The 27,975-nt window shown below is 42.4% G+C and overlaps 1 protein-coding gene across 3 annotated transcripts in view; it reads right to left on the bottom strand.

Annotated features, from left to right (window-relative positions):
- The window catches only part of LOC124031381 (rho guanine nucleotide exchange factor 10-like protein), a 188,179-nt gene that overhangs the window by 12,988 nt on the left and 147,216 nt on the right, over positions 1-27,975 (bottom strand). For all 3 annotated transcript variants that reach the window (XM_046342537.1, XM_046342536.1, XM_046342538.1), the window contains one exon: positions 17,497-17,668. In XM_046342537.1, the coding sequence (XP_046198493.1) occupies positions 17,497-17,668 (172 nt within the window). The remainder of the gene's footprint in view (positions 1-17,496; positions 17,669-27,975) is intronic.

The raw sequence follows: 27,975 nt of genomic DNA, 5'->3' as shown, positions 1-27,975 counted from the left end.
ATTTCAACCGGACAATAACTTTGCCAATATAAAAGGTTAACAAGAAAGGCACTCTCTCAGGCATGCACATGAAAAAGCTTTGACATGGCAGGGTCTACTCATTCACACTGCTCTTACTCCCTCATTTTTCAGAATACAAGCCTGAAACAATTTCTAAAGACTGTTGACATCTAGTGGAAGGCATAGGAACTGCAGTTTGAGTCCTAAGTCAATGGATACTGTAATGGCATTGAATAGAAAACTACAACAACAACAAAAAAATCCTACTTCCTGAATGTTTCCAGAGCGACTATTTACAAATTGCCAAGAAACGGAAGATCTTCACCTTTCTCAGGTTTTCACCTGCCAAATCAGTTATGTTATACTCACAGACACTATTTTAACAGTTTTGGAAAGTTTAGAGTGTTTTTTCAGATTATATCATTTACAGATTATATGACTTACAAATTGGTGCATCACCTTATGACATCCAGTCTTCTGTGCAACATATTTTAAGGGGAGTGAGAAGGATTACTTTATCCTATAGTATTTAAAGAGGTGGGGTTTCAGGTGTCTCCGGAAGGTGGTGATTGACTCCGCTGTCCTGGCGTCGTGAGGGAGTTTGTTCCACCATTGGGGAGCCAGAGCAGCGAACAGTTTTGACTGGGCTGAAACTGTACTTCCTCAATGGTAGGGAGGCGAGCAGGCCAGAGGTGGATGAACGCAGTGCCCTTATTTGGGTGTAGGGCCTCAGAGCCTGGAGGTACTGAGGTGCCGTTAACCATGGTCTTCGGATTCAACTGGAAGCCAGTGGAAAGCGGAGGAGCGGGGTGGTATATGAATATCCTATCTTCTGGAACTTAGAAGATAGAAATGTCCAAATGCTGCCCCCTACCCTAGAGAAGTTAAATTCTTTGAAAAGTTTGGGGTCACTTAGAAATGTCCTCGTTTTTGAAAGAAAAGCAATTTTTTAGTACATTATAATGACAACAAATTCATCAGAAATACAGTGTAGACATTGTTAATGTTGTAAATGACTATCGAAGCTGGAAACGGCAGATTTTTTTATGGAATATCTCCATCGGCGTACAGAGGCCCATTATCAGCAACCATCACTCCTGTGTTCCAATGGCATGTTGTGTTAGCTAATCTAAGTTTATCATTTGAAAAAGCTAATTGATCATTAAAAAACCCTTTTGCAATTATGTTAGCACAGCTGAAAACTGTTGTCCTGATTAAAGAAGCAATAAAACTGGCCATCTTTAGACTAGTTCAGTATCTGGATCATCAGCATTTTGTGGGTTTGGTTAAAGAATCAAAATGGCCGGAAACTAGACCTTTCTTCTGAAACGCGTCAGTCTGTTCTAGTTCTGAGAAATGAAGGCTATTCCATGTGAGAAATTGCCAAGAAACGGAAGATCTTGTACAATGCTGTGTACTACTCCCTTCACAGAACAGTGCAAACTGTCTCGCTGCACAACTGAGCAAGAGGACAAGTACATTAGAGTGTCTAGTTTCAAAAACAGATGCCTCACAAGTCCTCAACTGGCAGCTTCATTAAATAGTACCCGCAAAACAGCAGTCTCAACTTCAACAGTGAAGAGGTGACTCCGGGATGCTGGCCTTCTAGGCAGAGTCGCAAAGAAAAAGCCATATCTCAGACTGGCCAATAAAAATAAAAGATTAAAGATGGGGAAAAAACACAGACACTGGACTGAGGAACTCGAGCCTCTTCAATGTTGACGTTGAGACTGGTGTTTTGCGAGTACTATTTAATGACTCCAATGTAGATATTCCATTAAAAATCAGGCGTTTCCAGCTACAATTGTCATTTACAAAATGAATAATGTCTACACTGTATTGCTGATCAATTTGATGTTATTTGAATTTACAAAGAAACGTGTTTTTCTTTCAAAAACAAGGACATTTATAAGTGACCCCAAATCTTGAACGGTAGTGTATACTATACAGTGCCTTGCGAAAGTATTCGGCCCCCATGAACTTTGCGACCTTTTGCCACATTTCAGGCTTCAAACATAAAGATATAAAACCATGTTTTTGGGAAGAATCAACAACAAGTGGGACACAATCATGAAGTGGAACAACATTTATTGGATATTTCAAACTTTTTTAACAAATCAAAAACTGAAAAATTGGGCGTGCAAAATTATTCAGCCCCCTTAAGTAAAACTTTGTAGCGCCACCTTTTGCTGCGATTACAGCTGTAAGTCGCTTGGGGTATGACTCTATCAGTTTTGCACATCGAGAGACTGACAATTTTTCCCATTCCTCCTTGCAAAACAGCTCGAGCTCAGTGAGGTTGGATGGAGAGCATTTGTGAACAGCAGTTTTCAGTTCTTTCCACAGATTCTCGATTGGATTCAGGTCTGGACTTTGACTTGGCCATTCTAACACCTAGATATGTTCATTTTTAACCATTCCATTGTAGATTTTGCTTTATGTTTTGGATCATTGTCTTGTTGGAAGACAAATCTCCGTCCCAGTCTCAGGTCTTTTGCAGACTCCATCAGGTTTTCTTCCAGAATGGTCCTGTATTTGGCTCCATCCATCTTCCCATCAATTTTAACCATCTTCCCTGTCCCTGCTGAAGAAAACCAGGCCCAAACCATGATGCTGCCACCACCATGTTTGACAGTGGCGATGTTGTGTTCAGGGTGATGAGCTGTGTTGCTTTTACGCCAAACATAACGTTTTGCATTGTTGCCAAAAAGTTTAATTTTGGTTTCATCTGACCAGAGCACCTTCTTCCACATGTTTGGTGTGTCTCCCAGGTGGCTTGTGGCAAACTTTAAACAACACTTTTTATGGATATCTTTAAGAAATGGCGTTCTTCTTGCCACTCTTCCATAAAGGCCAGATTTGTGCAATATACGACTGATTGTTGTCCTATGGACAGAGTCTCCCACCTCAGCTGTAGATCTCTGCAGTTCATTCAGAGTGATCATGGGCCTCTTGGCTGCATCTCTGATCAGTCTTCTCCTTGTATGAGCTGAAAGTTTAGAGGGACGGCCAGGTCTTGGTAGATTTGCAGAGCTCAAATTTGGAAGAAACATTACATTTACATTTAAGTCATTTAGCAGACGCTCTTATCCAGAGCGACTTACACAGCAGGGTTGTGCAAGTAGGGAGTGGATGCAGGATCGCTGAGGTGCATGTTAAGCGTCTGCAGAGGAAGCGATCTCAGAGGGTCACAAGAGAGTTAGAAGGCACAGTGAAGAACTCAATCTTAAAAATGTCAGCCAACTGCTTACATGGAGATTGTGCCTATTTCTAGTCTGTGTCACAGAGTGCTGCATCAGAATGGCAGTGGTTGTCATGAACACCCACTGCAGGGTTAACAGGAACTGTAAAGTGAAGTGAGAACATCTTCTAGGAACAGCAATTAAGGAGGATAATGACAAAGACTGGAGTTTAGGGAGGTTGTTGCCCTTACCTGCAGTCAAATTACCTAGTGGCCTCATGGGTGGAATGTTATTTATATTTTTCCTAATTTCCTAATTAATAATCATTATTTTAAAAAGCCACCTAAAATCTGATGTTTTTATGTCAAACGGTTTTGGTATATTTCAATCTTCTGTGTATATAACGTTGAGATGCAAACTGAAAATTGAATACATTTCAACTATATATCTGACATGGTACATGTGTCTTAATTTTTTTACGCCCATAATTATGTGTTTGAGGTGCATACTTTAAAAAATATATATATTTGTTTAAGACTCTCAAGAAACACGATCTGACCCTGATTTAGCCCACTGCTGCAAAAGGTTAAACGATCCTCCACCTCCGGTTTCCACAGTAACGCAGAGGTCTTCAGTGGGCTGGTCTAAGAAGTGTTTTTTGCGTCAAAAATATGTTTCTAAAGATAAATATTTTGCTGTGATATTTCAAATGAGGACCGTTTGAAGTACAGTACCAGTCATAAGTTTGGAAACACCTACTCATTCCAGGGTTTTTCTTTATTTTTAAGAATAGAATAATAGTGAAGACATCCAAACAATTAAATAACACATATAGAATCATGGAGTAACCAAAAAAGTGTTAAACAAATCAAAATATATTTTTATATTGGAGATTCTTCAAAGTAGCTACCATTTGCCTTGATGACAGCTTTGCACACTTTTGGCATTCTCCCAAACATCTTCATGAGGTAGTCATCTGGATTGCATTTCAATTAACAGGTGTGCTTTCTTAAAAGTTAATTTGTGGAATTTCTTTCCTTCTTAATGCGTTTGAGCCAATCAGTTGTGTTGTGACAAGGTAGGGGTGGTATACAGAAGATAGCCCTATTTGGTAAAAGATCAAGTCCATATTATGGCAATAACAGCTCAAATAAGCAAAGAGAAACGACAGTCCATCATTACTTTAAGACAAGACAAAAACCATCAAGAGCTATGATGAAACTGGTTCTCATGATGACTGCCACAGGAACGGAAGACCCAGAGTTACCTCTGCTGCAGAGGATACGTTCATTAGAGTTACCAATCTCTGAAATTGCAGCCCAAATAAATGCTTCACAGAGTTCAAGTAACAGACATCTCAACATCAACTGTTCAGAGGAGACTGTGTGAATCAGGCCTTCATGGTCAAATTGCTGCAAGGAAACCACTACTAAATGGCACCAATAATGATAAGAGACTTACATGGGCCAAGAAACACTAGCAATGGACATTAGACTGGTGGAAATCTGTCCTTTGGTATGATGAGTCCAAATTTGAGAATTTTGGTTAGAACTGCTGTGTCTTTGTGAGACGCAGAGTGGGTGAACGGATGATCTCTGCATGTCTAGTTCCCACCGTGAAGCATGGAGGAGGAGATGTGATGGTGTAGGGGAGCTTTGCTGGTGACAATGCCTTTTATTTATTTACAATTCAAGGCATACGGCGATACACCATCCCATCTGGTTTGCACTTAGTCCCACTATCATTTGTTTTTTAACAAGACAATGATCCAAAATACACCTCCGGGCTGTATAAGGGCTATTTGATCAAGGAGAGGGATGAAGTGCTGCATCACATGACCTGGCCTCCACAATCACCCAAACGCTACCCGATTGAGATGGTTTGGGATGAGTTCGACCGCAGAGTGAAGGAAAAGCAGTCAACAAGTTCTCAGCATATGTGGGAACTCCTTCAAGACTGTTGGAAAAGCATTCCTCATGAAGCTGGTTGGGAGAATGCCAAGAGTGTGCAAAGCTGTCATCAAGGCAAAGGCTGGCTACTTTGAAGAATCTCAAATATAAAATATATTTTCATTTGTTTAACACTTTTTTGGTTACTACATGATTCCATATCCATTATTTCATAGTTTTGATGTCTTCACTATATACTACAATGTAGAACATATTAAAGATAAAGAAAAACTCTTGAATGAGTAGGTGTGTCCAAACTTTTGACTGGTACTGCCCATATTTTTTTACCCAAAGAAAACAACTATTAAACCCATTAGCAGAAGGGACAGGTTTTTCTTCTTGGCTTTAGAACCTTCCCAGTCGGACAGAAACCCCTTGGCGAGGAGCAGCACATTAACCATTTGCACTCGTACCCGTATACGATTTGAAAGTGGCAGATTTGGTCACTAATAAGCACCGAAATTGAAACATGGTGGCTGTACAGTAACATGCTATACATGATGTCAGAGCTTTGGCTCTGTGCTTCACAGCACTGTATGGGTTTTGACTGACAGCTGTTCTGAATTTGAGCATTGCTCGCAACAAAATGTTGTTTAATCTCAGTGAATAAAATTCTGTAAATTTAGATGACTCAATGTATTTTGAAAGATCCGACGTTGAGGATTATTATAAATACTGCTTTGATGTCATACAAGCAAGCCAAACACTGGCGAGTCCTAATGTGCACTTTACATTTCAAAATCATAAAACTTACATCATATAGTGTCAAGGTTTACAATCACTATGTTTGATGTACAGTTACAAGATGGCATGGCATCATACCCTGGATTGTTCTCTAGAGAATGAGCCTATGTTTGTTAATTTTGAAGTATCTGAATGCACTCATGACTCCTTTCTATGCGCACCAAAATTATGGTCTGTTTCTCTGAATTGCCTTGTGAAAGCCTAACACTGTAAGATCGTATATTATAACTTAGCTAGTCATAATGGCAATAGAACAAGCTTACAAATCATACCCACCTGACTCCGATTGCGATTTAAAATAGACCATTTTTGGATTGCGTAAACAACAACAGTAATTGTGTGATGGCGGGAATGCAGACTTATGTTCCAAAAAAAATTACTACAAGTGTGCTTGCTCTAGTTCTTCAACAGTACAGCTAGGAGAGCTCGAAGAAGGGCCTGATACTGTAGTTGAAGACGCTTCTTTAATCATAAAAGTGCATTAAAATTGCATAGGGGCAATCCCTTGGATTTACGCTTTGACTCAGTTTTCTTTTCACTTTAAAATGTTGATATCAAAGTTTAACAAACCATACAACTATATATGCACAAGGACTACTTTCAACAATTTCCACAGGAAAATTTGCAAATAATAATTTAGTGGAGGATGTGTGCCGATGCAAACGGAAGTAACGGAAAATCTTCCTCAGGTTTTTATGCGACCATATTTTCAAAACTCTGCAAAATATTTGCTCCAAATTAAGAATCAAAGACATCTGCAGAAAGAAGCGGGTGTCAGCTATGACATGGCACCTTGAGTTAGAAAACATCTATCTTGGTTGTTGAGTAAGTGAAATGGATTTACACCCAGTAACAGAATTGTGGTAACTGAATTCCATCATGGATCCCTGATCTGTCCTACACATAAATGCATAATTATGGATAAGAATGTCATTTTCCTCATGTTTCATAAGTTTTGACATCACAGCTCAGCTCAGCACATCAGAGCACTGTAGAGTACAGTGCAGTTCAATACAGCACAGAATGGCAGTGCAGAGTAGGGTAGAGTACAGTAGAGTTCAGTACAGTAGAGTACAGTTGAGTACACTGCAGTATAGTCCAGTACAGTAGAGTTCAGTATATTATATTCCACTGTACTATACTTCACAGTACTGTTCTGTACTGTACTACTCTATTGTATTGGACTGTACTCTACTGTTATCTACTCACGGTACTGTATTGTACTTGACTGTGCTCTACTCACTGTACAGTACTGTGCTATCCAAACTTGTGAAACATATGTCTATGATAGGTTCAGATTTGGTCCATCCCGGTTCGTTTGTGGACTGGGTGGACTGACCAAATTTGAACATCCATGGACGTCCAGTGTCGGTCGATGCTCAGTGGGTGAGGATTTTGGTTATAGGAAATAGAAAGAGAGGGGTGGTCATGGGTGGGTGTCAGTAAGAGCTGGGAGAGGTAACATTAACTGGAGAGTGAGAACGAGAGGCAGAGTGAGAGAGAGGGAGAGGTTGTCCAGACTGTTTTAACACTCTTGGTTTGACCACCAGAGAGAGAATACTGTAGACGGCACACGACAAACTTTTGATTTATGACCCTATGTCCGGATGACGTAATGGAATTGTTGCAACTGAATTGGCTACAATGGGAAATCATAATAGTCACCCGCTACTTTCCTGCCTCCCACTGGCATACTGTTCTGTTCAGCTGGTTACTGTTTCCTTTCTCTTTCTGTTATCTGGTGAGAGAGAGAATACAGTAGACGGCACGCGTCAAACGTTTGATTTATGACCCTATGTCTGGATGACGTGTGCATGCCCAAATATGGGTCAGGACATCCTGGCGTGAATTTATCACGTGGTTATGCCAATATAAGTGCATCCTGTTCCTGTTGTCACGTGTTAGAGTGTGTGTTAATTTACACATATATTGCATCTATTCATTTGAGGTTGTCATGATGTTTGAAGGGATTGTGTAGGGACCTCGTTGAACTGGGGGGGGGGTGTTTAAACATTTCAAAGAGGATGGCCCCACACCCCCTTTTTTATTGCCCTTTAGGGATGTTGTCTATGAAGCAGGAATGTCCTGGGGGTATTGGGTTGGGGGAAGACACATTATAAATAAGACCCAGAACAACACAAGCGACCACGATAAACCACTAACGAAATTAAACATGGATTTTGTAATCAGCGGCAAAGTAGTGAGAAGAATATACAGACCAGACTTTAGGAGTGGACTACGGGCTTGAAGACTGGAAGGTTTTTCGCAAGGTGGTGTGTCCCGAACTGAGAGTTATCACAAAGGGGTATAGCGTGTTCACGGGCTACAAGACCCGTTGGGAAGGTACCCCTGACTCCTCAGGAAGAGTATTTCACAGGGTGAAAATACAAAGAAAGAATGGACTTCCATGTGGGTGCGTGGAGATCTATATCAGCAACGAGGAAACCCGCAACACAAACATTCCTGATGGTGGCCTGACTGGGGATTTTCGGTTGCGCATGCTTATTCCTTTTAAAAGTTGGGATCTAATGGAATTGAAAATGTTATAGTTGTTGGATGCTCTTTTTGTACAGAGCCAACAGCAGCAGAGCATTGTTCGGCTAAGGAAGTGAATAATATATATGAATCCTAAGGATTATGATTCAAATGAACCCCAAGATGGGACATCCTCAGAAGGGTCAGCCCCCGAAGAAAACTAAGTACGCGGTTGCGCTAACCACGCCCTGATACCAAAGGACTGGTTCAACAATAAAAGGAGTGCTCATAAAACCTCCGGTTCTTAATTTCAGCATATATCATATTCATACAACATACCAGGACTCCGATATGTCATGGGTGCCAGACCCTAAGGACTCTATGCCTCGCAGCCCACTATTCTACTCCCCCCTGGCAAGACCCCCAACATCCCCTACATGTACACAGCCTGAGGATGTGTTTGATGGGGTGGTCAGTACTATTTTTGTGGACACCATCAAAGCCTCTATAGCCACACTTTATGACGTGATGATTGGAGAGTATATAGCAGAAAAATGCATAGGTTGTGAGATCAATCACCCCAGCCAGCGCCGTCATCCATGTTTATACGAGCCCCCAAGATACTACTTCTTCAAACATTTTGAGGAGCTGGTGAAAAGACTGTGGTCCTGCTGCTTTATACCTTCACTGGTCAGAGCCCTGGAGTCTATGGGTCTTGTGCCATCTATTCCCAGAGTTAAGGGGTAACCAAGGCTTTCCTACATGAACTGAAGGAGGTCGATCTACATCCACGAGAAACTCAAAGAAATGCGATACACCCTGGTGGATGACAACAAATACATGGAAGCTGTGGTGGCTGATGTGATTACTTTCTGGCTCAATAAACCGCAAGACCGAGTGACAATACATATTTGCTATTTAGATGTAAAGCAATGGGTAACTATATGCATACGATGTTAGAGAGAATAAATACATTTTTTATTTTGAGATAACTTACAAATGTGATGCAGCAAATTATTGAAAATAAAGTGAACAATGTAACGTTCTACACAACCCACAATACATGGGCTAATGTAGAGCGCGTGCTAAAAATGGAGCAAATCAGGAATCATGTACGACATACGGGCGAGAGTCTACAATGGACACAACTGGTATCCCGTCTTGTGGATGATTCTGTAGAACTAGAAACAACTTTGGCTAAGATTTTACATTATTTGTTTGAAACACCGTTTAATTGTAACATGTATCATATTTGTTGTTTATACACTTATATAGCGGATATAAAAAAATCTGCGACACAAGCCTGTAAATGTAAACCAAAAATACAGGGTGTTGCATGCTTGGTTCGTTGAGAAAATGGGGACTAGTATCCTGCTACGAATCCTGAATTGTCTGTATACATAATACTTGATGTTTGCAAAAAAATTACAATTCAAAATTTAAATGAAATGTTGTCGTTATTTGAAAGGGGCTCATTAACGTTATTGTACCTCAGAGAGGCAAGAAGGATGGCAGAGCAGATCTTGAAAAACATTTATTATATCCCCTCTAACCCTGGGTCTTATTCTACCCCCGTAAGGAGCGTTTACAGAGAGCTATAGCGGAAGAAACAGGTAGCCGGTTAGGCATTGCTCAAGTGAATGAGTGGTTAGCAGATCAGGATGCTTTTCTCTGCATAAACCTGTACGAAAACAATTTCCAAGAAATATAATTTTTTCTACTCATCCCTTGTCCCAGTTTCAGGCGGATCTATGTGACATGCAGGCCATTGCAGATAAAACAATTATGGAAATTGCTACATGCTAAAGGTTATAGATATTTTCTCTAAAATAGCATTTGTAAGGGTCTTAAAAAAATAAGAGTCGGGCAGAGGTGACCCGGGCCTTTGACTCTATCTTGAAGGAAGGAGGAGCCCACCAAGAAAGTGCAGACTGACGGAGGAAAATAATTAAATAACCCTTATCCTACTTCTCCTCTGTTCCTCTGGTGATGTAGAGGTTAATCCAGGTCCCGCAGTGCCTCGCTCCACTCCCACTCCCCAGGTGCTCTCATTTGTTGACTTCTTTAAGAATCTCCTCCACGTGAAATACTTTGTCTTTACCCAACTGTACCTTCTGTAGTTCCTTCTCATAAAAAGATCCCTCTATAAGCTCCCCATCATAATATTTTAACTTGTAGATAGGGGGTATGCGCGGTAGACATCCAGTAACAGTGTTTCCATCCCGGAGCAAGCACCAATTAGCCTGAAGCTAGCCCGGACAGGGCTCCTGTGCTACCACCGAAGCCCACTCCTGGGCTACAATATCCGGACCCCTTCAACTGCCGGTACGGGGATTGGAACCCTGCCGATCCTCTACGACTGGAATACCGACAGGCCCCTCAGGCGCGACGCCCGCCGAAGGCCCATTCTGCTAACCTGCTAGGCCTGCTAGCTACCTAGAGCTACTTCGAACCCTACTAATTTCACGACTGGTCTATCGGCTAGCCCCGGTCTGGTAACTGCTAGCTTGCCTGCCCCGGTCTGCTAACTGCTAGCTTGCCTGCCCCTGTCTGCTAACTTGCTTTCTCCTGCTAACTGCTTGCTTGCTAACCCGGTCTGCTAACTGCTAGCTTGCCAGCCCCGGTCTGCTAACTTCTAGCTTGCCTGCCCCAGTCTGCTAACTGCTAGCTTGTTTAGCCCCGGCCTACTAACTGTTAGCTTGTTAGAATCGGCCTGCTATCTGTCTGAATCGCCGTGTCCCCAGTCAGACCAACCACTCACTAGACCCATATGTTCACTTGGCTACGCATGCCTCTCTCTAATATCAATATGCCTCGTCCATTACTGTCCTGGTCAGTGATTACTGTCTTATTTCACTGTAGAGCCTCTAGCCTTGCTCAATATGCCTTAACCAACTACGTTGTTCCACCTCCTACATATGCGATGACATTACCTGGTTTAAACGTCTCTAGAGACTATATCTCTCTCATTATTACTCAATGCCTAGGTTTACCTTCAATGTACTCACATCCTACCTTACCTTTGTCTGTACACTATGCCTTGAATCTATGCTATCGTGCACAGAAACTTGCTCCTTTTACTCTCTGTTCCGAACGTGCTAGACGGCCAGTTCGTATAGCATTTAGCCGTACACTTATCCTACTACTCCTTTGTTCCTCTGGTGATGTAGAGGATAATCCAGGTCCTGCAGTTCCTAGCTCCACTCCTACTCCCCAGGTGCTCTCATTTGTTGACTTCTGTAACCATAAAAGCCTTGGTTTTATGCATGTTAACATTAGAAGCCTACTCCCTAAGTTTGTTTTACTCACTGCTTTCGAATACTCTGCCAACCCGGATATCTTAGCCGTGTCTGAATCCTGGCTTAGGAAAACACCAAAAACCTTCATCTCCATTGCTAACTATAACATTTTCCGCCAAGATAGAACTGCCAAAGGAGCGGTGTTGCAATCTTCTGCAAAGATAGCCTGCAGAGTTCTGTATTACTATCCAAGTCTGTACCCAAACAATTCGAGCTTCTACTTCTACAAATTCACCTTTCCAGAAACAAGTCTCTCACTGTTTCCGCTTGCTATAGACCTCCCTAAGCCCCACCGGCTGTGCCCTCGAAACCATATGTAATTGATTGCCCCCCATCTATATTCTGAGCTCGTGCTACTAGGTGACCTAAACTGGGACATGCTTAACACCCTGGCCATCCTACAATCCAAGCTTGATTCCCTCAATCTCACACAAATTATCAGTGAACCTACCAGGTACAACTCCAAATCCGTAAACACGGGCACCCTCATAGATGTCATCCTAACTAACTCGCCCTCCAAATACACCTCTGCTGTTTTCAATCAAGATCTCAGCGATCACTGCATCATTGCCTGCATCCGTAATAGGTCTGCGACCAAAAGACCACCCCTCAAAACTGTCAAACGCTCCCTAAAAAAACTTCTGCGAGCAGGCCTTTCTAATCGACCTGGCTGGGGTATCCTGGAATGACATTGATCTCATCCCGTCAGTAGATGATGCCTGGCTATTCTTTAAAAATCCCTTACTCACCATCTTAAATAAGCATGCCTCATTCAGAAATTGTATAACTAGGAATAGATATAGTCCTTGGTTCACTCCAGACCTGTCTGCCGTTGACCAGCACAAAAACATCCTGTGGCGTTCTGCATTAGCATCAAATAGCCCCCGTAATATGCAACTTTTCAGGGAAGTTAGGAACAAATATACACAGGCAGTTAGGAAAGCTAAGGCTAGCTTTTTCAAACAGAAATTTGCATCCTGTAGTACTAACTCAAAAAAGTTCTGGGACACTGTAAAGTCCATGGAGAATAAGAGCACCTCCTCCCAGCTGCCCACTGCTCTGAGGTTAGGAAACACTATCACCACCGATAAATCCACTATAATTGAGAATTTCAATAAGAATTTCTCTACGACTGGCCATGCTTTCCACCTGGCTACCCTACCCTGGTCAACAGCCCTGCACCCCCCCAGAGCACCTTACCCAAGCCTCCCCCATTTCTCCTTCACCCAAATCCAGATAGCTGATGTTCTGAAAGAGCTGCAAAATCTGGACCCCTACAAATCAGCCGGGCTAGATAATCTGGACCCTCTCTTTCCAAAATTATCTGCCAAAATTGTTGCAACCCCTATTACTAGCCTGTTCAACCTCTCTTTCGTATCGTCTGATATTCCCAAAGATTGGAAAGCTGCCGCGGTTATCCCCCTCTTCAAAGGGGTTGACACTCTAGACCCAAACTGCTACAGACCTATATCTAACCTACCCTGTCTTTCTAAGTTCTTCAAAAGCCAAATTAACAAACAGATTACTGACCTTTTCGAATCCCACCGTACCTTCTCCGCTATGCAATCTTATTTCAGAGCTGGTCATGGGTGCACCTCAGCCACGCTAAAGGTCCTAAACGACATCATAACCGCCATCGATAAGAGACATTACTGTGCAGCCGTCTTCATCGCCCTGGCCAAGGATTTCGACTCTGTCAATCACCACATTCTTAATGGCAGACTCGACAGCCTTGGTTTCTCAAACGATTGCCTCACCTGATTTACCAACTACTTCCCTGATAGAGTTTAGTGTGTCAAATCGGTGGGCCTGTTGTCCGGACCTCAGGCAGTCTCTATGGGGGTGCCACAGGGTTCAATCCTCAGGCCGACTCTCTTCTCTGTATACATCGATGATGTTGCTCTTGCTGCTGGTGATTCTCTGATACACCTCTACGCAGACGACACCATTCTGTATACTTACATTTACATTTACATTTAAGTCATTTAGCAGACGCTCTTATCCAGAGCGACTTCTGGCCCCTCTTTGGACACTGTGTTAACTAACCTCCAGACAAGCTTCAATGCCATACAACTCTCCTTCCGTGACCTCCAACTGCTCTTAAACGCAAGTAAAACTAAATGCATGCAATTCAACGATCACTTCACGCACCTGCTCGCCCAACCAGCATCACTACTCTGGACGGCTCTGACTTAGAATACGTGGACAACTACAAATACCTAGGTGTCTGGTTAGACTCTCCTTCCAGACTCACATTAAGCAACTCTAATCCACAATTAAATCTAGAATTTGCTTCCTATATCGCAACAAAGCCTCCCTCACTCATACTGCCAAACATACCCTCGTAAAACTGACCATCCTGCCGATTTTTGACTTCGGTGATGTCATCTATAAAATAGCCTCCACCACTCTACTCAACAAACTGGATGCAGTCTATCACAGTGCCATCCGTTTTGTCACCAAAGCCCCATACACTCCCCACAATTGCGACCTGTACGCTCTTGTTGGTTGGCCCTCGCTTCATACTCGTTGACAAACCCTTTGACGACAGGTTATGTGTTGTGTTGTTCTGGGTCTTATTTATAATGTGTCTTCCCCCAACCCAATACCCCCAGGACATTCCTGCTTCATAGACAACGGTCCTAAGGGCAATAAAATAAGGGGTGTGGCGCCAACCTCCTTGATATGTTCAAACACATCCCACCCAGTTCAATGAGGTCCCTACACATCAATCATCATGACAACTTCAAAGGAATAGATGCAATATATGCATAAATTAACACACACTCTAACACGTGCACATATATGGGCATAACCACGTGATAACTTCCCGCCAGGATGTCCTGACCGGATGCCCATATTTGGGCATACACACGTCATCCGGACATTGGGTCATAAATCAAACGTTTGACGCGTGCCGGCTACTGTATTCTCTCTCTCACCAGATAACAGAAAGGGAAAGAAAACAGTAACCAGCTGAACATGACAGTATGCCAGTGGGAGGCAGGACAGTAGCAGGTGACTATTATGATTTCCCATTGTAGCCAACTCAGTTGCAACAATTCCATTACTGATTTTTTTGGTAACGGAATTACGAGTTTGAATCACTTACTAATTCATAAACAAAATTGATATTAGTGAATCACTATAACTATTTGGTGGTCGGCGATTACTTGTTACTTCTGTCAACTTTCATTATCCTCCCTCCTCAAGAGGTAGAGAAATGTTTAAATATCTTAAAGATACAGTATGTGGGATTTTGGTAACAGAATCACAAGGCACAAGGCAATGTAAACAATTTCTCCAAAACAATATATAAGTTTGATATTAGTTGTCAGGAGTCTTTACTTCATCATTATTGTGTTTTGATGTATTTCTGATACCTTTTAAGACTTTTCCTGGTAGCTGTTTTCTAACACCCCTTTTCCATCTGTTTATCCGGAAATCAAAGCCTTTACGTATGACTAATTATAGATGGAAAATGATTGAAACATCTATCTATGCCTTCCCAAAAATATAGCCTCTTAGCTTTCATTTGACATCCAATTGTACATGCTCCTATGAACTTCACATGATGGAAATTCCCTTAGAAACTGTGCACACCTTGGAGAGGTGTATGGCCACTTGGAGACACCAGTCAGTCCTCTCACTCAAACCCTTGTCACGTTTGGTGTCTTATGTTGCACCTACCCCACATTTACCAGGAATATAGTTATTATCGTGTTAATGAATGTAACCAGTGTATTTTCAGATTTCGGTAACAAATGTGGCAAAAAAAGAAGTAAATGTAAAATGCACATAAAATCATCAGTGTAATGTTTGTATTCAGTGTTGTGTCAGGTGAACTGTTGTGTCCTCAACTTTGGTCTAATTATTTTCCCATTATCTCCAAGCTGTTCCCTTTCAATTGCTACCATGGTTATGCATATGCTTTCCATGTTTCTTCTGTAAGAAACATTTCAATTTAGCCACATACATATAGGCCAACTCCCACGAGTGTAAAAAGTTGAAGGGTGAGGATTTGGGGAAAAGATCATTCATGAATGAATTATCTATTAATAGAGGCCGGTGGAAATGGAAGAGCATTGATCTGTAATAACTCAATCAATATTCCATGTTTCATGTGTACTCAGTGTATCCAGAAGAACTAGGTGCTCCTTTACCCATGAGCACAGCAGAAGAGAAGCTAGAGCATTTTCTCTCTCCGGCCCTGAGGACCCCTCTAGCCACCCCTCATCCTAGCCCCCCCTAACCAACCCTTGCACCATGTCTCCCAACTTTCCCTGAGGCCAACCTGCCACCCTCCCTCATTCTCATACATGCTGCATATTTCATCAGGAAGTGCTGGAGTAGGGAGGAAATGAGCGCAGGATCACCAAACTATCTAAAGTCTAGACATCTTGACCGATAGGAACGTCTTCTACAAGTGTCTAACAAAAATAAACTTTGATCTGAGAAAGAAAAGCTTGGGCTTTCTGAAACATGACTCTTTATTATTATTTCCTTCTCCATCCATTTCATGAGAAAGGGCTACAGCAGTGGAACTGTTGACAGTAATTATCTTTGTCTGACTGCTGAAGCTTGATTTGGTGCACTGCCTTTTTCTTATTTTAGTTTTGTCCGACAGTCCTTTTGACCAGGAGAATATCAAACTCTGTCTGGACTGAGATGCATGGGGGAAGGAGGCACATTTGAATAGATTCAGACAGCATTAGGGGAAAGGGAGCACAGGCTACACTGAATCAGCTCAAAATAACCTTCAGAAACAGTGTGAGAGTTGAGGCACCAGGTTAATGGATGTAATGACTCCCTGGGCCATAGGACCTTGGGCAGAGATTGAATCAAAATGACAATGTGTGGAATGACTACCCTCAGACATACTCTTTTCTGTGTCTGCTGTGGGTTTATCCTGACTCTCCCATGGAAATACCTGGGTTGGCTGATATACAGTATATTTCATGTATCATGAAGGTGAGGAGAATGTATATATCATCCTAAAGGGGTTGCAGTGAGAGGTAAAATGAGGGTGAGATGAAGACAGCACATATGGGTGAGAAGAAAAGAGATGTGGCAGTACAAAATGAAAGGGAGAAAGATAAGGTAAGAAGAGAGAAAGTGAGAGAGGAGAGAAGAAAATGGAGAGACACCAATAGAAAGAAGGGGGGGGAAACTGGCACTATACCAGCGTTGCAGGGACGTTAAAGGAAAAACAAGTGTTTCCATGGCAACTCCTGCAATGAAAAACTTTGCCTGACAGCATTTTAACAGCGCCTTCATGACTCTACTCCTTTTATTAATTCCAGCCTCTTACCCTACAGCTTCATTAGGGCTCCTCGGGTTCTAGCGGCTACTTATTCAGGTCAATCCCTGGAGCACAGGACCCAAGGAGCAGCTAGTTCCAGCAAGACAAGACCAGAATACCTGTCCAGTGAGGAGCGCATCGTAGGCGTGACTTAAATGGTGCCCTCTCATTGCTCTTGTACAATGAGGGCCCCAAAAACGGAGTAATGTATGCCGTATGTTTTCCTCCTAACCCTACTAATACAACAGGTCAGGCTCATGCATTTGCATGAGCTTGAAGACAGATTTGAATGTGATAGAAAAATAGCAAAGACTTGTGGAGTTGATGTTGTGTCATACAACACTTTACTTAAGTGTTTTCTAAAATACTTCAAAAACAAACAAAGAATGGGACGTCAAAATTATAGAGATGCATTAAATCAGAGGGCTTAAGGGCAGGAGTGTTAGAGAGGGTGACATTGGACAGAAGGAAAACGTTAGCCCCTGGAATTAGAAGGTCAAGATGAATCCCTATGCCAACCTGAGGGTGGGTGTTCTGTACTGTACCTGGGTTGTGCAAAGATACTCGCGTGGAGATGTTGATTTCCTGCAGATGCTCCAGTGTCTCAGTGTGGAACAGGCGAATAGAAGAGCCCTCACTAAAGGCCATCCAAACTCCTCCCCCAGCCCGCACCATATGGGCCACAGTCACCATGGGGTCTGGGTGTACCTCAAACTTCTAGAAGAGAGGGAAGGGGGGAAGCTGTGAATAACATCACTACGGAAGCAGTGAATAACATCACCATGGAAACCATAGTAGAGATGGGACTTAAAATAGGCCTAGAGCTGGCAAGCAAATGCTTACACACAGAACATGTAGATACAAATCAATGACCAAACAGTATGGCCACCGTTAGACCCGGTTTACAAATATATTTTAAATTAGATATACTGTAGATCTGAGTTTTTTTGAATACAATTCATTTTACATGTAGAGATCCTAGTCTAAATGCAATAGAACAGATTTGTTTTGTCAAATCATGTGATGTTATCTGGGTTAGCTTTCTCTGCTATCAGATATAAAGGTTATGTGAGGAACTGCTGAGGTACATGCTTCCAATCTGGAGAAAAAAAATTATCCTAGCGAAATCTGGACATTTATAATACCGGTATGTTACATTCTGGCTATCAAAACAAATTACCATATAAAGTGTGACGATACTGACTGTAATTGCTTATTTACCATTGCTCTGCACATCACAATTTTATGGACCTGTATGTAGACACCTTATCCATAATGAAGTTATAATATCATAAATATGACTTTATTAAACGTATGCATGCACATAAAAACTCACCCACACAGAAGCACACACACAAATGTGCACACTAAAGAAAGTACTGTGGATCAATGACATATAAGAACCCCTCTCCAGGCGTTGTATTTAATAGTGTTGTATAATAATGTGGCATAATCACCTTCCGGTGTAAAAACCATGCAGATTAAAAACAAAAAACTACGTTTTAAATCTGAAATATGTAACTTTTTGGGCGACCTGACCAAATTCACATAGAATTGTGAGTTATAGATCTATCATTCTCATTGGAAGCAAGTCTAACAAGCGGTAGATCTGTTCAATGTGCCCTTTTTCTATGCTTCCCGTTCTTAAGTTGTGTTTTTACGTCTTTTACTTTCCGTTCTGTGCACCAGCTTCAAACAGCTGAACATACTATATTTTTGGTTAATTAACAAATATTTCACAGTGGTTTAGATGGTACAATGATTCTCTGCGCTTGCTTGTTATGTCACAAACTGAAATTAGGCGAACTGTTAGAATTTTAGCAACCAGGAAATGGCAGAGCGATTTCTGCATATTGCACCTTTAAGTGATAAATAGGCTGAAAAAGAAAGGAAATTCACATGAACACCACATTGCCTACTCCACTCTTGCTCTACCAAGGTTTTCCAGCACACAGCTTTGACCTACTGCAGTAGCTACTGTATGTTGGTCTATTATACTTCAAACAATGTGTAGACAGGTTTCATAGGATTGAAACCTTCTCAAATAGCCTAATTCATACTCTTAGAGGAGGTGCTCCCACAATAATGTGGTTTGTAGGCATGCAAGGTAAATTATAGAATTTTTCACACACCACTAATTCAGACTCTTCAGAGGGATAATGGATTTTACTGTGTCCTGCTAAAATGATGTGTGTGTATATATTAGCCCCACATCCTTAGCTAGTATGTATTTTTTAGATATAAGCCTATTGGAAATTGTAGCATCACAATCTTTATTGCAATAATAAATACAAACACAACTTTAAGCTACATATTCACTTGGCAGAGGTAATGAACTGTCCTTTGATCAGCACAGCAATTGATTAAACAGGACCATGTTTGCATATTCTGAGCTTATGTCAATATTACACAGATACGCTAACGGTTACAGAAATCAGGAAATCAGACAGGATGTATCTATCTGAGTAACACACCACCACCTTTTGTTATGTTGGGCACCTACTGACCAACAAAATAAGGTTATTATGAAAATAAAACATTTTCTCAATGACGTATTGTATCCAGGACCTCTATATCAGGCAATGTCAGAAAGGCCCTAAAAATTGTCAAAGACCCAAGACTTGTTTTCGCTGCTGCCGCACAGCAAGTGGTACTGATGCATCAAGACTTGAACCAACAAGACCCTGAACAGCTTCTACCCCAAGACTGCTAAGTAGTTAACCAAATAGCATTGCACCCTCAGTCACAATTATTGTTTACAAAGCAAGTGACAAATAAAATGTGATTTGATTTATATTGCTAAAATAAAAGTTTAAAGAAATACAGGGAGGCACCACATTACTAAGAGACAAAACAGCTCACAGAATCAAGCCTGATGGTCTTGTAAGTATAAAAGCAAAGCATGCTTTCATTTAACAAAAAAAAGCTTGAAAAGGTAGTGGAATGGGATAACGTCTTAGTGTGGTGTGTGAAGAATCCAATAATTTACCTTGTATTCTGTAAAAACGACATTATTGTGGGAGCACCTCCTCTAAGAGTATGAATTAGGCTGTTTGAGACGGTTTGAATCCTAAGCAATCTGCCTACACATTGTTTGAAGTACTTGATTGGAAAAGACCAATAGAAGATCTGAATGTAGCCCTCTTTAAATCTTTCCACAAAACCCAAGTAGGCCAGATGACTGGATATTACCAACCCTGCTTTCTCAGAAGGCCATAGTGTGTCTCTCTTGAGCTTGTAATTAACTGCACCAATGATTCACAGACTGGGGCATCTTTTCTACTGTGTCAGTACACAACATCCTCCCACCCTCCAACTTCTCAAGACCACAGGAAAAGAGAAGGCTTTTCAGGCACAAACAAGTGGCGCAGCGGTCTAAGGCAATGCATCTCAGTGCAAGATGCGTCACTACAGTCCCTGGTTTGAATCCAGGCTGTATCACATCCAGCTGTGATTGGGAGTCCTATTGAGCGGTGCACAATTGGCCCAGCGTCGTCTGGGGTAGGCTGTCATTGTAAATAAGAATTTGTTCTTAACTGACTTGCATAGTTAAATAAAAAAATGTTTTAACTGAATGAGTTGCTGAGGAAGAGCAACGAGCCTTATCATGGCTAGGCATGCTACCCCCGAGGCCTGCACCATGACAGGGGCTGGCTCTGGCATCATCTCCCAGGTCCTCTTGGTTTATGAGTCAGGGGCTAAGAGATTAGTCAGAAAGAGAGCAAGACAGTGAGAGTGAGTGTGAGAGAGAGAGAGCGAGAGAGAGAGAGAGAGAGAGAGAGAGAGAGAGAGAGAGAGAGAGAGAGAGAGAGCGCGAGGCACCAGCGGACAGGGATTTCCACCTGTTTGTGTGCTCTTGCCAGAGGGACCTCCTTTGTTTGAGAGTGGGGAGAGAAGAGAACCCTTTGATGTGTTTTCTCTTTTAATTGACTTCACAGCAGTAGGTGCCTGCTTTGCTCTGTTTGGGCGGAGAGGATACTGCATCTCTCCCATTTTCAAGTGCAACCACAAAGAAAAGATGGTTGGGTTAGGGTTAGAAAAAGAAAAGAGAAGGGTTAGGGTTAAGTTTAGGGTTAGGACAAGGGTTAGTAGATTGTTAGTTGAACTATAACTGATCATCTGTAGAGCATCTACATTTAAACCTTTTTTTCATACAGATGGACTATACAAATAAAGTGTTACCAAATGTTATTTTTCTGATAGAGATTTCAATTCAAGAAGCGTTATTTCAAAGAATTTAAGCTCTAATTACAGACCAAGTTCAAACTTGTATAAAATGTAAAGAGCATCAACAATGTCAGTGAACCGCGAGAAATTATGAGGGGGGTTTAATCAGTGATTTTGGTATAAACCGACTAATTCTTAATTAACAAACTAATCATTAACTGACACCCTGTCATCATGACACCTTGTCTAGCATATGTTTCACTGGATATGTCAATATCTGGCTGCTTAAATTTGATCTGACCCTGTACATTAGTGAGGCCAAACAAAACATTTTTTTTCATTGAACCTTTATTTAACAAAGCAAGTCAGTTTTAAGAACAAATTCTTATTTACAATAACAGCCCAGATGACACTGGGCCAATTGTGTGCCACCCTATGGGACTCCCAAATCAAGGCCGGTTGTGATAATTAATTGACTGGTAGGGTAATTTAATTGAAGAGGTTAGTGGAAGTGATATTTGTTTACAGGGCTGCATGACTGCCAGCCTTGACAACATTCGATACTGCCTGGAGAGCCCATCAGCCTATCAGAGCATATATTTGACACTAAGGTCTCTCCTAAAATTGATGGTGATGCTGAACATGTAGTGAAGCACTCTTTCCTCACTATCAAATAAAGTGAAGGCAACAACTGCTCACCCAATTGACACCGTGGTATTAGGGAGCTGAGCTCTGCATTGCTTACTACCATGAGAGTGGTAGCAAAGCGTGACAGAGGTAATATGCCCCTACCACACAGCACTGCTGTCACACAAACAGCAGCACCACCCAAGTCCTTCATCAGCAGAGGAGAGAAGCACTGCTGTCTAACGCCCCAGCACTAAAGTATCACTAAAGTCCCACCGCCTGAACAGCTCATTAGCCCTGCATTACACTGAGCACAATCTCAATCGCATATCCACACTGTCCTTTCCCAACTGGAAAAAAGGAACACCTATGTCAGAATGCTGTACCTGCCTAAATGACTACCGCCCCATAGCACTCAGGTCGGTAGCCATGAAGTGCTTTGAAAGGCTGGTCATGGCTCACATCAACAGCATCCTCCCGACACCCGAGACCCACTCCAATTCATATACCGCTCCAACAGATCCACAGATGATGCAATATCAATTGCTCTCCACACCGCCCTTTCTCACCTGGACAAAAGGAACACCTATGTGAGAATGCTGTTCATTGACTACAGCTCAGAGTTCAACACCATAGTTCCCAGAAAGCTCATCACTAAGCTAAGGACCCTGGGACTAAACACCTCCCTCTGCAACTAGATCCTGGACTTCCTGACAGGCCGCCCCCAGGTGGTAAGGGTAGGCAACAACATATCTGCCACGTACTTAGTCCCATCCTGTACTCTCTGTTCACAGACGACTGCATGGCCAAGCACGACTACAACAACATCATTAAGTTTGCTGACGACACAACAGTGGTAGGCCTGATCATGGACAACGATGAGACGGCCTATAGGGAGGAGGTCAGAGACCTGGCAGTGTGGTGCCAGGACAACAACCTCTCCCTCAATGTGAGCAAGATAAAGGAGCTGATCGAACAGGCCCCCATTAACATCGACGGGGCTGTAGTGGAGTGGGTCGAGAGTTTCAAGTTCCTTGGTGTCCACATCACCAACATGGTCATGTTCCAAACATATCAAGACAGTAGTGAAGAGGGCACAACAAAACCCTTTCCCTCTAAGGAGACTGAAAAGATTTGTCATGGGTCCCCAGATCCTCAAAACGTTCTACAGCTGCACCATAGAGAGCATCCTGACCGGTTGCATCACCACCTGCTATTGCAACTGCTCGGCCTTCGACAGCAAGGTGCTACAGAGGGTAGTGCGTACAGCCCAGTACATCACTGGGGCCAAGCTTCCTGACATCCAGGACCTATACATTAGGCTGTGTCAGAGGAAGGAACAAAAAATCATCAAAGGTGCTCCAGTCACCCAAGTCATAGACTGTTCTCTCTGCTACCGGACAGCAAACGATACTATTTACATTGACCCGTCCCCTTTGTTTTTACACTGCTGCTACTCGCTGCTCCTTATTATCTATACATAGTCACTTTACAAATTACCTTGACTAACCGGTACCTCCGCCCATGGACTCGGTACCAGTAACCCCTGTATATAGCCCCGTTATTGCTATGAAAATATCTTGTGCTTTATTACATTGTTTTACTTTAGTTTATTTAGTAGATATTTTCTTAACTCTATTTCTTAAACTGCATTGTTGGTTAATTAAGGACCCACCCACAGCGTACACATCACAGACTCAAATGGTCCACCCACAAGGACAGTATGGTAAACTGAAATGGTCCACCCACAAGGACAGTATGGTGAAGAAGGCACAATAGCGCCTCTTCAACCTCAGGAGGCTTAAGAAATGTGGCTTGTCACCTAAAACACTGACAAACTTTTACAGATGCATAATTTTACAGATGTACCATTGTCTGGTACGACCACTACACCTCCCTCAACCGCAAGGCTCTCCAGAGGGTGGTGCGGTCTGCACAAAGCATCACCGGGGGAAAACTACCTGCCCTCCAGGACACCTACATCACCCGATGTCATTGGAAGGCCAAAAATATCACCAAGGATAACAACCACCCGAGCCACTGCCTGTTCATCCCACTACCATCCAGAAGGTCAGTACAGGTGCGTCAAAGCTGGGACCGAGATTGAAAAACAGCTTCTATCTCAAGGCCATCAGACTACTAAACAGCAATCACTAATTCAGATAAGCTGCTGCCTACATAGAAACTCACTAGTCACTTTAAACAATACCACTTTAATAATGTTTACATATCTTACATTACTCATCTCATATGTACAGTGCCTTGCAAAATAATTAATCCCCCTTGGCGTTTTTTCCAATTTCTTTGTATTACAACCTGTGATTTAAATGTATTTTTTATTTGGATTTCATGTAATGGACATACACAAAATAGTCCAATTTGGTGAAGTGAAATTCAAAAGATAACTTGTTTAAAATTTTAAAAAATAAAATAATATTCACCCCTTTGCTATGAATCCCTTAAATATGATCTGGAGAAGCCAATTACCTTCAAAAGTGTCACATGATCTGTCACATGATCTCAGTATATATACACCTGTTCTGAAAGGCCCTAGAGTCTGCAACACCACTAAGCAAGGGGCACCATGAAGACCAAGGAGCTCTCCAAACAGGTCAGGAACAAAGTTGTGGAGAGCAACAGATAAGGGTTGGTTTATAAAACATTTTTTTAACTTTGAACATCCAATGGAGCACCATGGAATCCATTATTAGAAAATGGAAAGAATATAGCACCACAACAAACCTGCCAAGAGAGGGCCGCCAACCAAAACTCTCAGACCAGGCAAGGAGGGCATTAACCTGTTAATCCTACCCCCTACTTTTTCGAACATTCTGTTAAAAATCGTGCAACATTTCAGCGCCCTGCTACTCATGCCAGGAATATAGTATATGCATATGATTAGTATGTGTGGATAGAAAACACTCAGACGTTTCTAAAACTGGTTAAATCACGACTGTGACTATAACAGAACGTGTTTCATCGAAAAGCGCAGGACAATCTGATCACTGAAAATTGGAAAATATATCAATGCGCCACTTGCATGTATTGTTGAATGGAAACCACATTACCTGGAGCCGAGATTGCAATTCATACAGCTTCCACACGATGTCACCAGTCTTGTCATTTGCCTGGGCTTTGTTTCTTGGTCAAACGAACAAGAGACAGCCCATTTCTTCCGGTCTCCGACAGGATGTTTTGGTTGAGATATATCCGGACATGGTTTCAAGATGTGGAGCTATGGAATATACATCGCCCCCGCGATCAATTTGATAGATTATTAACGTTTACTAATACCTAAAGTTGCATTACAAAAGTATTTCGAAGTGTTTTGTGAAAGTTGCGTTATAAAACGCTGTTTTTTTCCTTGAGCACACAGTCTTCATAGATCGATATCTAGGCTATATATGGACCAATTTAATCGAGAAAAAAAAGACCCAATAGTGATGTTGATGGGACATCTAGGAGTGCCAACAAAGAAGATCGTCAAAGGTAATGAATGTTTTATATTTTATTTCTGCGTTTTGTGTAGCGCCGACTATGCTAATTACGTTGTCCCCTGCGGGTCTTTTGGGGTGTTGCATGCTATCAGATAATAGCTTCTCATGCTTTCGTCGAAAATTATTTTAAAAATCTGACTTGTTGGTTGGATTCACGAGTGTCGCTTTAATTCAGTACACTGCATGTGTGTTTTGAGTTTTAACGAGTGCTATTAGCATTTAGCGTAGCGCATTTGCATTTCCAGATGTCCAGATGTGACGCCTGCGTGTCGGGTGGACGTAAGAGGTTAATCGGAGAGGCAACAAAGAGACCAAAGATAACTCTAAAGGAGCTGCAAAACTCCACAGCGGAGATTGGAGTATTTGTTCATAGGACCACTTTAAGCCGTACACTCCACTGAGCTGGGCTTTATGGAAGAGTGGCCAGAATAAAATAAGCAAACAAGTTTGTTGTTCGCCAAGAGGCATGTGGGAGATTCCCCAAACATATGGAAGAAGGTACTCTGGTCAGATGTGACAAAAATGTAGCTTTTTGGCCATCAAGGAAAATCTATGTATGGCACAAACCCAACACCTCCCATCACCCCGAGAACACTATCCCCATGTTTTTCATCGGCAGGGACTAGGATACTGGTCAGAATTGAAGGAATGATGGATGGTGCTAAATACAGGGAATTTCTTCAGGGAAACCTGTTTGTCTTCCAGAGATTTGAGACTGGATGGAGGTTCACCTTCCAGCAGGACAATGACCCTAATCATACTGCTACAGAAACACTCAAGTGGTTTAGGGGGAAACATTTATGACTTAAAGATTGCTGTACACCAGCGGAACCCATCCAACTTGAAGGAGCTGGAACAGTTTTGCCTTGAAGAATGGGCAAAAATCCCAGTGGCTAGATGTGCCAAGCTTATAGAGACATACCCCAAGAGACTTGCAGCTGTGATTGCTGCAAAAGGTGGCTCTACAAAGTATTGACTTTGAGGGGGGTGAATATTTATGCACGCTCAAGTTTTCAATTTTTTTGTCTTACTTATTGTTTGTTTCACAATATGTCCTGACTTCCGGGTTGGAGTGAGCGGTCGCATCGTCACTTCGCTCCGCAGGTAGTATAACTTTTTAATTACATTTCATTACATTTCATTATAGCACAACGGTTTGTTTTGTCTAATCTTAGCAATTTCTTCTTAGCTAGCTACATAGCCGTCTTTGTATCAAAGATAATTGCGTAATTATCGTATTTCGCCGTCCTAACGTAGTCTTCACTAGCCAGCTAGCTAACATCCACCGATTAGCTGCACTCTAGAACTATTACACTCAACTGAACGACTTGATTAGTGTAGTGTTAGCTAGCTACATAGCTGTCTTTGCTGTCTTCGTATCCAAGATAATTGTGTAGTTTAGAGTGTGTGGTCTTAGAGTGATTATCTTAATTTACCGAGGTTAGCTAGCCAGCTATTTGTCGTCCTTAACGTAGGAGACTCTGCTAGCTAGCCAACAGCTAGCCAACAGCTAGCCGACAGCTAGCCGACAGCCAGCCAACAGCTAGCCAACGTCTACCGAATAGACTCACAACCCGGTCGCATTCACAGGTAGTATCACATTTTCATCTCATTTCATTACAGTACAACAGTTTGATTTGTTTGATCGTAGCTAGCTACAGAGCTAGCTACATAGCCGTCTTTGTATCAAAGATAATTGTGTAGTCTAGAGCGATTTTCTAGGTTAGCTAGCCAGCTATTGTCGTTCTTTTAACGCAACGTAACGTAAACAACACTGCTAGCTAGCCAGCTAGCCCCCGAATAGCAGCACTGTCGAAACTATTACACTCAACGGAACGACTTGATTAGTGTAGTGTCAACAACGCACCCACTGCCAGCTAGCCTACATCAGCAGTACTGTATCATTTTAATCATTTTAGTCAATAAGATTCTTGCTACGTAAGCTTAACTTTCTGAACATTCGAGACGTGTAGTCCACTTGTCATTCCAATCTCCTTTGCATTAGCGTAGCCTCTTCTGTAGCCTGTCAACTATGTGTCTGTCTATCCCTGTTCTCTCCTCTCTGCACAGACCATACAAACGCTCCACACCGCGTGGCCGCGGCCACCCTAATCTGGTGGTCCCAGCGCACGACCCACGTGGAGTTCCAGGTCTCCGGTAGCCTCTGGAACTGCCGATCTGCGGCCAACAAGGCAGAGTTCATCTCAGCCTATGCCTCCCTCCAGTCCCTCGACTTCTTGGCACTGACGGAAACATGGATCACCACAGACAACACTGCTACTCCTACTGCTCTCTCTTTGTCCGCCCACGTGTTCTCGCACACCCCGAGAGCTTCTGGTCAGCGGGGTGGTGGCACCGGGATCCTCATCTCTCCCAAGTGGTCATTCTCTCTTTCTCCCCTTACCCATCTGTCTATCGCCTTCTTTGAATTCCATGCTGTCACAGTTACCAGCCCTTTCAAGCTTAACATCCTTATCATTTATCGCCCTCCAGGTTCCCTCGGAGAGTTCATCAATTTAGCTTGATGCTTTGATAAGCTCCTTTCCTGAGGACGGCTCACCTCTCACAGTTCTGGGTGACTTTAACCTCCCCACGTCTACCTTTGACTCATTCCTCTCTGCCTCCTTCTTTCCACTCCTCTCCTCTTTTGACCTCACCCTCTCACCTTCCCCCCCTACTCACAAGGCAGGCAATACGCTCGACCTCATCTTTACTAGATGCTGTTCTTCCACT

The sequence above is a fragment of the Oncorhynchus gorbuscha genome, linkage group LG03, assembly GCF_021184085.1.
Source record: "Oncorhynchus gorbuscha isolate QuinsamMale2020 ecotype Even-year linkage group LG03, OgorEven_v1.0, whole genome shotgun sequence".
NCBI lineage: Eukaryota > Metazoa > Chordata > Actinopteri > Salmoniformes > Salmonidae > Oncorhynchus > Oncorhynchus gorbuscha.
The sequence above is the reverse complement of the archived record's forward strand: the minus strand, read 5'-3'. Positions and strand labels throughout refer to the sequence as shown.